Here is a 12,970-nt window from a genome sequence, read left to right on the forward strand (position 1 = left end):
TCGCTGGAGAGCAGTTGTGAGCGTTCTGGAGTGACCCCTTGGTGCTCCGTGGCAGTGCCCACGGAGTGGGCCTCCATGAACAGATGTACCCCAGCTCCATGGCTCTTGTCAGTTTTCCGTCTTTCCCCATCTGCTTGTCCATCTGTCTCTTTTGTTTGTTTTGTGGTTGTGGTTTTGTGTGTGTGTCAACTTGACATCTTTTAATCTTCATGTTTCAGGAGCTGTTTTTATCCTTGTTAAATATGCCAGTTCACTGTGTGAGTGTGTGCCTGTGCATGCAAGGAGGGCACAGGTATATTTATTTTTGAATACTACTGATAAAGCACTTCCATTTCTCAGCTTAAAAAAAACCAACTAATTTTTCTCTGATAGCTGCAAATCTGAAACAAGCTTTGGAAGTTTTACCTTTTGGCAAAAACTAACCTGAGAAATAATCCCTTTCAAATACTGGTTGGACTGACTGCTTTGACCCAACCCAGAGAAAACGTGTCAGTGTGGTTGGACGTAGCAAGCACGAGCATCACTTCAAGTTACTCAGAACATTCCTTTGGCCGAGAGAGATGGAGCATTTTCAAGAGTCTTTTTTGGGAAAAGAATGGCATTGTTGTAGGCAAAGGGAAAGCAGAGGCTTCAGTGAAGCAACGGGTTGCTCCGTTCATGCTAGACATTTTACAAGCCAGCCAGGCAAATGGTAGCCGAGCACTTCTGCCCAGACCTCTGCTGGCTCTGAAGAAATCAGCCTGTAATGCTGGACCTGAACATCAGAGAATGTAACTGCCTGGTTTTTCTCTTGCCTTGTTTGGCAAAGGTTCTATCTAAAGATTTTTAGTTCTGTGGACCACCAGTGGAAAAGATTCAGTATAGTTCCAGTTGAGCGTAGCTTTTATACACCTGCATAAATGCATCCTTATTCAGTGAAGCAAACTTACAAGCAGATACTTAAACTGCTTTGTTGAATTAGAATGGATTGTTGAATCCCACAAGCACAGATGAGATTGACCTCCCTGTTTTATTGTAACAGCTGAGGCAAATGCAAATAAAAAAAAATCACTCAGCATAAATAATGAGAGGTAAACTAGAATTATATCATGCTCTGTGACCATGATCTGAAGTGTGAGTAATGCACAGGCAGATTATTTTTAATACATTTATCATCTTGCTAGAATGCCTTTATACTCCTTAACTGGGTTTGATCTGGTGTTTTCCTTAAAGCCACCCGAGTGCTGCATTTTTATTCCAGTGAATTGGTTAGCCTCAGAGTGAACCCTTGGCCTTTCTGATAAATTGGAAGATACCTGCTGAGAATTAATCTCATTTACAGCTGCTTTGAATTAGTAAACTGGCAAAACCCTGAAGCATCCCTGTTGTCATTAGGGACGGAAACCTGTTGCTTGTGTGAAAGGGAGTGCAGATTCCTGGACAGTCAGGACTTCTGCGTTCCCCTATGTCAGCCACTTTTATGGCCTTTCAAAATTTGCATGTTCTGTGATGCAAAGTTCCTGTGAAAGTACAAAACATATTAACATTAGAGTCCTCTGTAGTGTGTCAGTATGTTGGTCAGTGGAAAGGAGTTGTCTGAAGACCAAAGCAGAGCAGATCCGAGTGTGTATTTGTAACCTGAGTGTGACATGCAAGGCGATGTCTGTCAGAGCGCTGCTGATGTGAGCGCCACTAAAGTCAGAACTTAAATTAATACATTTATCTCTCCGAAAAACAAACTTTGCTGCCAGAAGCGTGGCACTAGCACACGTTAGGGCATTGGATGCTTCGGACACTGCTAATGAGCTTCAGTGTCTTTCACGCACCGGTCATCAGTATGACTCCAGCCCAGCTTCTTGGGGATTAACAGTTCCGCCCAAGTAACGGGTGTTTGACAAGCCCTCTGTGAATAGGAGCGCAGGGAGGAGGAGTGACCCTGGTCCTAAATCACAACTTCATCGCCGCACTTTGTGCTAACAGACTTAGAATAGAAGGCAGCGACTGTGTTGTCTCTGAAGACTTGGCTGTGCATTGCTCCCCGATGGAGACTGGGGGACAGGACAGTCACCCAGATTCTGCCTTGGAGATAAAAGTCCTGAGGACAGCAGCCATGCGGCTTTATTACGGAGAGTGTTAAGAACTGAATTTGTATCAATGTATGAGTTAGTGGCAAACATGCAAATTAGCTCATTAAAAGATACAAGTGAAATGTCATGCACAGAGCTCTGCAAAATTGGGTAGCCGTGTCCAGATTTGGTTCTCATTTATATTAAAAAACCTGAACGTTTCGCTTGCAATATAAATGGACCTCTGAGACCACGGTCATTATATTCACATCATCCTGTGGACCCATTATTTTATGGGTCTTCAGTATAATCGAGAAACAGGTGATAATGTCATTAACCATAGAGGGTTTTCTCTATCCCGTATTTCTTCTTCTCCTTTCCATCTCCAGATAAACTTTCCAAGCAATTGGAAATCTTTTAATGCTTGGCAGTTTTGACTGAATGAAAAGCTGAATTGTCAATCAAAGGAGAACGGGAGAAACCTCTGTCTAGGCTTCAGCTTCCCGTCAACATACGCGAGCATCTCAGCCTTAGAGACCCACGTCGTCTGGGGGTTTAAGTGGTTTTGGTGGTGGAGGAGAAATGGATATTTCTGTCTAACCTCAGGACGTTTAAAGGAGAAGCCAATGTCCTTTGCTCAGCCATGCCACCTAGGGGTGATAATGGGAGGCAGCCTGCAGCCACCTTCTTACATCATAGAAACACTAAAACCTTTTGTGTCTTGTGTATTGTCTTCTGTTTTCTAAATAACCAGCTATAACAAACTTAATTTTTTCTTTTTTTTTTTTCTTTTTCACCTTTTTTAACATTCAGAGACCTTTGGTAAGTTTGTTCAATTTAAAAACAAAAAAAATCAAACCAAAAAACCCCAAACCTGCTAATGTCCAGATTTGTAACCCTTGCCCTTTAAACTAATTCCTTTGTAACAGCTTCTTGAGAGGCATGCTCTGCATTTCTTCTACTAACTCTTTCAGTAGGGATATTCTGCCCTTTTAATGAATTTCTGCAGGGGTATTGCAGGCTACAAAAAATAATAATCATCCTAATTAATATATCTGTATAAAGAGATAACAGCTAAATACGAACCTCCTAATATTGGATAGATTTTTTTTTTTGTAACTTAGCAACAGTTGTCCTGGAATTCCCCAATTACACAATAGCTTGTACCCTGGAACTGTGATAATTGTGTTCACACCTGCAGGAGGTCTTGGAGTTTCACATCTAACAGGGTTATGGCGTTTTCAGAAGGGAGAGGTGGGGGTGCGGCATTTTCAAATTGAAGCTGTAAATCACAGGTCATCGGCTAAGGGAAAGAGCAGAGGAAAAGCTCCCCCCCCTTCCAGATCATCTCTGTCCCTTGAGAAGCCAGGAGCCTGTCCGCAGAACTCACGTCACATTCTCTCCGTGTGCCAAGTCCCCTTTTGTTATTAGAGATGTAGCAATTGCAGCTGTCAGCCAGGATCCAGCATTTTAAAACCGCAGAAGACCCTTGATGACTGCTTGCTTGTTTAGAATAGAAAGCTCTCTCCAGCCCTCGGGAGAGGAGCACAGCACACGCATGTTCTCACACGTGGCCTGACAGAAGGTGGGGATGTGTTTTCTGTCATTACCATGGCAATGGTGACTTTCCTCCTCTCCCTGTTTTTCAAGGCTTGGAGAATCCGTAGGCAGCTTGCTGTGTGGGAAGTCAGAGGAAGGGATGGTGGAAGAGCAGATCCTATCCTCTGTGACAGAGGGGGACACCTGCACGTGGTATTCTGCCTGGCACCATCTTGGTCCTTTATAATCCAGAGGCAAGTCCCTTAAGCTGTCTTTTTCCTCTGCTGCTAAACACTAGGCTGGCCACCTGGGCTCATGCAGCCTCAAAATTTGCCAGATCCTAGGAGGCTGTAGAAGGCAATATGAATAGTTTGCACGTGGCATCTCGAAACCAGCTTTTCACTCAGGAAGTCAGCATCCAGTGCGAGGAGTTCTTCCTTTAGTTTTCCTGCAAAGCTGGTGCCCTTATTCTGCCCTGGACAGCAGTTAGCCACGTGCCTCCCCTCCACCACCATTACCTCGTATCAAATGTTGCAGGACCTGTCAGAGTTCTTCAGAATAATGAATTTATTTCTGATCCTCTTCTAGCCCCATCCTGCTGCCCCCATGTTGGTTATGAAGCTGGTTAGATGTGAAACTCCAATAGTGAAAATCTACCATCTGTGTCCCTGCCGCCATTCAAACTACTGTTCTTTCCTTGCAAGTGACGTGATCTCGTTTTGATTCAAATCCTGTCCCCTCCATCCCTGGTGTGGGGCATCTCGCAAAACATGTTTTGTTCCTCACCTCTGTGTCCCGTGTGCCAGAGTTAGAATTTCAAAGCCCAAGGTGGCATTCCTTGGCTTATCTTGCTCTCCAAGAGCACCGTCTCCAAGACAGTCTGTCTCCTAGAGCTGCTGACATCCTATTTCCAGGGGCAGCGCTGACTCTAAGCGAGGGAACAGGGAATAACTAACCTACAATGACACAAGAAGGTAATGGCTGCTGTTGTATCTGTGCTTACATAGCTCTAACTTCCAGCGTGTTTCTCCTGTCAATTAGAGCGAACCTTTGCAGGAAATTGCCAGGCTTAGCCAAGGCCAAAGAAGCTTTATAGCGGTGGGTGATGTTGGGGTCTCTTCCCCTCCTCTACCCTCTTCCCATTAGCCTTGTTCCAGATTTGTGCCACAGATGGCAGATTTTCACTCCAGTTTTGAGACAGAAGGATGTATCAGAGGCTGTTTTTATTTCCACTGAATTGAACTATAACCCTTTGCTGCTTTCTCTCTCTCTGTCTCTCTCTCTCTCTCTCGCTTTTTAAAACCTTCCTGCCGTCTCCTGTGTGGAGACCTGCCCAAGTACACGCTCCCCCCACCTCTTTCTTTCAAGCGCTGTCTGTCCAACCTTTGTCCTGATAGCTAACCAGCCTGCTTTATTAACCTTAGCTAGTTCCTAACCCTAACTAGATGCTAACTTTTCTCTAGCAAATAACCTAACCTCTTAACTAGAAGCTGAGTATAACTAGAATCTAATATCCTAACACTATAATACCTCGCTTCCCTCATCTCCTTTGAAAAATAAAGGTGAACTGTAATCGGTATCTGTATATTTTTACCTTCTATCCTGAAAATGGAGGATTGAACCGCAGCACAAGAAGGATGAGCAGGGCTGAAGGATGAGGAGGGAAGGGGGTTTCTGGTGGTTAAGGCAGAAGATTGGCACGCAGGAGGCTTTGCTCCCGTTCTTGCCTCTGCCACAGACTTCCCTCTGTGACCTTGGGCAAGTTGCTTCACCTCCACCTCAGTTTCCCCATCTGTAAAGCGGGGTAGTAACGCTGCTGTACCTCGCTGGGGGAGAGCAGAGTGCAAGGCTGATATTTATGATGCGATGTGCTATGCAAGCCCTGGTGGGAGGTGCTGCAGAATGACAGCATTGTTACCGTTGCAGAGAAGCTCTTGCGTTTCTCCATAGTAAGAGGCAATACTTGTAATTGCGGAATCTGCCCTGTTCTCAGGATTGGGGTAAAAACCAACCAACTAAAACCCCTTCTTTGATAAGCTGTGTGACAAGTTTGAATGCCACAGTGAGCAAAAGGACCTGCTGTGTTTTCAAAGGAAGATGGTTGCAACCTCAGGAGGTCAAACGGGGGGACAGTGATTTTACCATTGACTCTGGCATGGTTCACCAGCCACAATGTCACTTCCTCTCGTCTGTGAGACCTGCCCAGGCAGAAGACTTAATGTTAGGCACTAGAGACAAGTGGAGGGGGGTTGAATAAAAATAACCCGAGGGAGATGCAGTCGACAGGCAAGTGTAGCAGGACTCTTCTCTCGCCGTACAACCCCCCTCCTGCGCTGGCGTTAGGGAGGCTTCCAGAGCAGTTGCATGAGGTAGCCCTTTCACTTGTGCAGTAGTGTGGCCGCCTTTAGTGCACAGCATCTGGCTTCAGACTTTATGCGGAGCCACTGGAGGATAACTGGAGGTCCCGATAAGGACATGCATTGAATTAGTCACACATCTGTGCCAATAACTTGAAGTTTGGAAGTGTGCTAGCAAAGGTGGGATCAAACCTGCAACTCTTAATGTGATGCAAGGTACCTGGATGTCCCTTTCCCTGTCTGGGCTAACACGGCCATGATGCCGACCCTTTTCCCCCGGAGTGATGAAGATAAATGCAGGTTCATCATAAGTTCTTCAAGTAGCAAGTGATGTTAGCTGAGAGCCTGAAGACTTTCTTGCATTCTTAGCAACAAAATGGAGCCAGTCTTAAGACTTTTCCATCCAAGTGCTATGGAGGCTCTGTCACCTGCCAACTGAATTGGACTGCTTTAAAAAGGGCATCCCCACCTTAAGTACCCCGAACCCTCTTCAGTCTGTCCCTATAATTTAAGATGAGGTAGAGCAGGAAGTTTCCTACTGGGAACTCTCTTCCTTGACTCAGGTCCTTTTCCCACGGGCAGTCCAGGTGTTTGGGGTTTTACAGTCTTTTCACTTATTTTCTTTGTTTTCTTTGCAGAAGGTACACCGATCCGAGGTAAGACACCCCCAACTCACTCACTCACCCACTCTCCAAACACTTCTCTCCACTCAGTTCCTGTTTCATTGACCTGTGCTCAATACAGATTCTTGTTGTTGTTGTTGTTGTTGTTGTTATGTTTTCTTGTCCGCTTCACCTCTGGATATTTCTTTTTTTATACCTGTCTTTATTTTATATATGGTTATAATGTCCTTTTTTGTTTGCTGGGTGCACTTGGTAATAGTGATACTGTTATTCTAATAACGTCTCGGGCTGTGCTGCCTCAGATTTATGGCAGAGTTTTAAGAGCTAATCTCTCCAGGACTGTAAAGGACTGAAGTTTATCTTGAGCATTAAATGCTATCAAAGCTCGGTAAATACTTAGGGCCTTCTCTTGATTGGTGCAAAGCGGTCCCGAGCCACTGGCGGTGGTGAAAGTTTTCCAATCCTTCGCTCAGTCAGTCCTCAGCACTTACCATCTCAGCGTACTCGTTTGTTTGGCTGCAAAGACTTCTTTCCCCTTCCTCCCCGCTCTCTTACCCTTAGGTTTTCAGGGAATGATACCTGTGGTAAGTAGCTTCTGCACTCTTTAATGGAGCAAGAAAGATATTAGACCTCAAGCTGTCATTGAAACGCAGCAGCAATTGGGTGTGCACCCCTTGGAAGACCCTGCCTTGGTTTTATCTACACTGGCAAATTTAAAAGTCTATAATTCTGTGCTGGTAAAAGCAACAGGAGGTGCTATAGGTGAGATTTAACTTTTTCACACATCATCTCGATTGGCTCCTGACAAGTGCTGAAAACTCATTGACCTCTCTACGGTATAATTTCCACCACTGCGTTCACCAGCAAAGCTGCAGTGGTGAAGATGAAAGGGGTGAGTCCTCATTCCCCTGGCAAAGCTGCCTGGCAAAACACGGTTCTGTTCCTGCTCTGCAGTGCGGCTTCGTCTCCCGCTCAGACAAGCAATGCTCATGAGCCGCACAAAAATTTTGTCTGGAACCAGTGGAAGCAACCCACAGATTTGTCCAAAAGAACAGAAATTTCTAGGAAAACTCACTGACGTGAGTGGAGCGCTCAGATGACAGAGCATGCTCGAGCTGTAATTCAGTATGAAATGTGCTCGGCTGGTGTCTCAGTGTGAAGCTTCAGTCTATTTGCTTTCTAACTCCTGTTATACTGAAATACCCACAAATTCTTTTGAGATTAATTTACTTTAGTTTAGTGGCTTGGGTGGGGGGTTTTGTTTCTTAATTCTCTCTGTTCTGCCTTTGGGAGCTACCAGACACAGTGGACGCTAGCAGGAGTCGCACTATCACACCCCATCCCTGTCATAAATACTCTCACAGCCTCACGTCTTCCCACACAGCATCCTTTTTCACCCGTGCACACACAGAGGAACACGAGCTCCATGTCCTCCTCATGTGAACACGTTGGTTTTTCCTTCCTGAAGAGGCTGTATCTGCAACCAACACTGATATCATTTGCACTGTTCTCACTTAAGATTTTATCAGTAATATTACGCTGAGCTGGAATTGTTTGGTTTTCATATTTAGCTTTTTTTTCCAGAGAATGGGAGTTAAGAGTCTTACCACATGTGAGCTCTGTCCGTATCTGTAGTATAATCATGTACTCCTAATACATAAAACATTTGATAGCCTGTTGAATTATTTATGTAGTATGTATTTTAACTGGAGTTTTGCAGGGATGAAGCCTTCCGAGGTAAATGAGGCAGTTTTCTTCCATGTAGTTACATGCTGCATATCTCTGCATGTTTGCTTATAGAGGTGTTTAGTATGGGCTTCTGGGTATATTCCTGTAGGCTGCAATAACGTGTAGGTTTAAGAAAAACCTTAATCCTTTTGGCCCAGTCAGTGTAAACCACACGGCAATTTAGAAGTTCCAATGCAGTGTTGACAAGGTTTTCCCTTGGCAATATTCACTATCAGTTAAGGTGCTTTTCACACTGACTTTTCTCTCCTGCAGGCTTCCTGTGAATCAGGTATTTGGGCACGAAACAAAAGCAGCAGTGATAAAAGTGCTCCAGGGATCCTAGGCAGTGGGTGACAAAGGCTCTCACTTTTATGGTCACTGCTTCAAATCGAGCAAGGGAAAGTCAGCTGCCTTCCGATAGATTCCTGGGGATCACAGTGGTGTGGATTACTGAAGTTGATTTCATGAGTTCTGGTGCAGAATGTCTGCATTGCAGAAGCCACAAAAGTTGATACTTCTGCTGATCATTTCAGTACGGAGAGTAACAGTCTAGAGAGGGGCTATTAAATTTTCTCTTCCTGTTGCGTATGTGTCCAGCCGTGACGCTGAGCAGAGACGTTAGCTGATAGCGGCAGAGGGCTCAGTACTTCCAGAGCTTGTAGCCCGGGACCCCCAGGGAGTGTCCCAGTGTGTATTAGCCCAAGGGGAGGAAAAAGCAAAATATTGACACTATTGCTCTCTCTTAAAAAAACCAGAACAAAACAAAATGCTGACAATCGTGTCTTTGCTGCGATCTTCTTCTCTTCTCCCAGGTGGCCTGCAGATTGAAAGCAGCGAGGAGACAGACCAGGGGAAGTACGAATGCGTCGCCAGCAACAGCGCCGGAGTGCGCTACTCCTCACCTGCTAACCTTTACGTGAGAGGTAGGGAGCGCATCGGCTCACAACACTGGCGAATATCTCCCTCCCCATGGCCTTCCTTTGTCCCCAGCTGTTTGATTCGATCCCATTGCTGAGTGCAGGGGAAGCACTGGTGTTAATCGGCTGGATCCTTACGGTGCTGAGCTTGCAGGGGGATCCCGGTGCACCCTGACTTCTTCACCATTGCTGGTGGCTCCAGCTACCGCGCCAGAGTTGCAGAGCAGCAACGCACGGCTGTGTCACCCACTGTGAAGTCAAGTGTGACCCAAGCTCATGTGCCCGAGAATCTGCCAGCATCAACCTGCAGAGCCCAGAGGGGAATGGACAGCTTTGGCTGCAAAGAGGCCATAATCCCCTTTTCTCCCAAAGGATCCCTGCTCTCTGGGAGTGGGAAGGTTTCAGTTCTGCTGGTGTGGGTGTGAGAGGAGGGGAGGACCCTCTCAGCCCACTCCACTGAGCTCTCTGTCCCCTGGATCTCACCAGATTGCAACACGAGGGTGTGTTCTCACTTCTTGCCTGAGTCCCAGCTGGTTTTCCCTTTGCCAGCAGTAATTTGTCACCGGTTCCTTGGGCATGAACGCTGGCCGTGGGCACAGACTCACAGAAAGCTGGAGACGGCCAGCAGACATCTCCACCGCAGACAGATTCCTTTACCCGTGTAGCATGGGGAACAGATGACAGGGGGATCGGCTTCTGCTTGATGCCCCCTCGATGTTCTCACACCCAGTGGGGCAGTAGCCTTTCTGCTTTCTTTGTCATCTTATTTTAATCTCTCTGACCTGTAACATTTTGTGTGTAGCTTTGGTTTAATATCTTTCCACAGCAAAACCCTTTTGGTAATGAGAGAGCAGGGCTGGTCCTTCTCGCTTTTTTTTAAAAAAAAAAAAAAAAAAAGAAAAATACCATTGGGAGGAAAAAAAGAAAAGTTACATCCCAGCAAACTGTTCCCATTTCCATCCCATCGACAGAGGAAGCGCCTCCCACCTACACTCACGTTAACTCTGCAGTCAAATGCAGAGCCATGCTCCTGTGTGCACTCCTTTCTCTCTCTCTTTCTCTCTCTCTCGTGTCTCACGCTCACTAAATCACATGCACATGGAGAGAAGGCTTTTAATAATTCAATGTTTCCAAGCTAAATTTTAAATAGCCTTTTGTGGCCAGCTGGAAAATTGCGTTTGAAATTTGCCCTGTTGCCTGGGCCCCGAAATTCTTCTTTTGGGAACATAAATCTGGATCTGATACCAATTCAGGGCTAAATCCTTCGCAGACAGCTTAGCTGGAATGTTTTGGGTTCTTTTTTTTTTAAAAAAAAAAAAAGAAGAAACAGGAAAAAATGTGGGGATTTTTCATTATTCTTTTATTTATAAATTTCCTCTACCTTTCTGGCCACTCGGAAACTACCCAGGAGACAAAGGTTGTAACCTTGGAGTTGCTTGTCTCCGCACCTGGATACGAGTCGGCTCCAGGTGGATAGCCCTCTTTCTATCCAAGTTAGCCTGTGTGTACCCGCGGCCTGCCTGAAAAACAAAGCCAGCATTAGCCGGCCGAGAGAGTGCAGAAAACACCGTGTAAGCAAGCTCGGCCTGTGGTTTGGGTGTTTTTCATGCTGTTTAATTCCTTGTTTCATGTGTGTTAATATCGTGGAAAGGTAACAAATTTCTGAAATGGATTTGCTTTGGTGGGAGGGAAAGTTCACGCACATTTTTCTTCCCGTTTTTTGTTTTAAAAGAGTCTTGAACACTCTTGTGTTTCCAATTGACTTGTTTCTCCCATAACATGCTTGTCTCTATAGAACACCTGGGATAGGAGTTGTAAGTTTTAACATTGCAAGGAAATGTTTTGGTTTTGTTTTGCTTTTCTTTCCTTCTTCTAATTATTTCTTTTTCCTTATTCAGTCCCATTGCGGAGTTAGTGCAGCAGGGCCGGGTGTGGGGGCTGGTGGGAGCACGGGCTGGGGCAGCGGATTTCCAGCCTGGGGGTCTCCTTTGTGTCGGGTCTCCTCCGCCTGGTGCGGGTTCCGCTCCCCCTTCTCTAAAGAGCAGGTGGACTTAACACGAGTGAGAACTCCTTTCGGGGGCTGGCACCTCTGTTGGGTGCTGATTCTGAATTCGGATTGCTCACAGTCTGACCTCTGTACAGAGCCCGGTTGTTCTCAAACAAAAGGTACCTAGCTGGATGGGAGGGGGAACGTTAGGAAGGCAGGAAAGAGGGTCGTTACTACCTTCATTTTTTTTCTTTTCTTTTTTATTTTGGTTAAGAGAAAAAAAACAATCAATTTGCAGCTGACAGCCTTGAGAAGGCCTTTTTTTACTCTCTCTGTGTTTCCCCTATTTTTCTCTTCTCCTCATGTCATTGTGTTCCGCATCAAACCCCCTTAACATCCCTCAGAGCTACGAGAAGGTTGGTGTGGTTTTTTTCTTTTTTACTTTCTTTACCCACATTTTTACATTCTTAAGAGAAAAAAAAAATTTAAAAAAAATTTTAAAAAAAAGAGAAAAAGCAAGAAATCTTTAAGATGAGCGAGACCCGCCCGTTCCCGGGTCTCGCAGAGATGAGTTGAGTTGCATTGTGGGCCTCTCTATGCATCCTTTGGTAATGTTGCTGAGTTCTTGCACTTTTTTGTCGTCATGGTTACCTTGCCGTTTGGACATTGGGCCTGATGCATGATAGGAGAATGTAACAATCTTCTTTGCATGCCACTTTTTAAATTAATTATGAATTATTTTTTCTATATATAAATATGTATAGTTTGGGTTTTTTTACAATTCTGGTTTATTTGAAGTGGATTACTTTCTAAATTTTTTTGTTCTGTTGGGTTTTTTGCTTTCTCTTGATTTCCTATTTCAGTTTTGATTGGTTATGCTGTGCTGTAGTTTATTCCAAACGCATTGTGAGAAGCCAGTGTTCCTGCCCACCCGGTGGTAACTGAACTCCTCAATCCCTCCAGGAGGAAAGGAGTCACACAGCTCTAACGCCTGTCCATGGAAGCCCTGCTATTTGGGACAAACCTTTGTTTTGGGGGGAGGGAGGGATCTGGGAAGTGGAAAAGATGGTGAGAAGCCAGGGTGTCGTTCCAAGAGTTAGAGCAGACCCTGGGTCTTGTTATTACTTACGTATTTCTTGGAGGTGTGGCTCTTGTTCCACATCCTGCACACAAAGAAAAACCCTGATCCCTGCTCAGAAGGGCTTCCCCAGCAATCCAGGACTCGCTCGCCGGTAACTGGCCATTTCCCTCCAGTAATACCTAAGACACTGCGTCCGGGAGCTAATCTGCTGTCAGCCCAGGACGGGTAAAGGCAGAAAGCTTCCTGCTGCGTTACTGAATCCCACGCAGTTGTCTTTCCCTTAGCACCCGTGTGTGCGTGGAGAGCCCCATCATCAGGCAGCGCCTCGTCTCATCAGCAGAACTTGGCAGATTCCCTTGTAGGAGGGTGATGCCTCGTCCTTGCGGTGTCGGAAGTGAAGGGCAGCCAGCCTGCCGCCTTCTGCAGAAGGGTAGCTGGGTCTAATGGCTCTGCCTCTCCCCATTTACCCTCTTTCTTCCCTGTCATCGAACCATTATTGCCTGGCTACAGGCACCTTGAAAACCAGCCAGGTCCAGAGAAGGTAGAGCCCTCCTTCCTAAAGGAGCATGGAAAGAGAAATTCAGCAGCGGTAGATACCAAACAAGGCTGCTGGGACACATCTGTCAGCTGCATCTCTATTGTAAACAGCAACAAGAAATCCGACAAGTTACGTTCTAGCTGAAAATGCCTCTT

At 45.7% G+C, this 12,970-nt stretch overlaps 1 protein-coding gene across 8 annotated transcripts in view; it reads left to right on the forward strand.

Annotated features, from left to right (window-relative positions):
• Positions 1–12,970, forward strand: part of PTPRS (protein tyrosine phosphatase receptor type S) — a 162,410-nt gene that overhangs the window by 92,064 nt on the left and 57,376 nt on the right. For all 8 annotated transcript variants that reach the window (XM_054805126.1, XM_054805130.1, XM_054805129.1 and 5 more), the window contains exon 6: positions 9,105–9,215. In XM_054805126.1, coding sequence (XP_054661101.1) covers positions 9,105–9,215 — 111 coding nt within the window. The remainder of the gene's footprint in view (positions 1–9,104; positions 9,216–12,970) is intronic.

The sequence above is a fragment of the Grus americana genome, chromosome 28 (assembly GCF_028858705.1).
Source record: "Grus americana isolate bGruAme1 chromosome 28, bGruAme1.mat, whole genome shotgun sequence".
NCBI lineage: Eukaryota > Metazoa > Chordata > Aves > Gruiformes > Gruidae > Grus > Grus americana.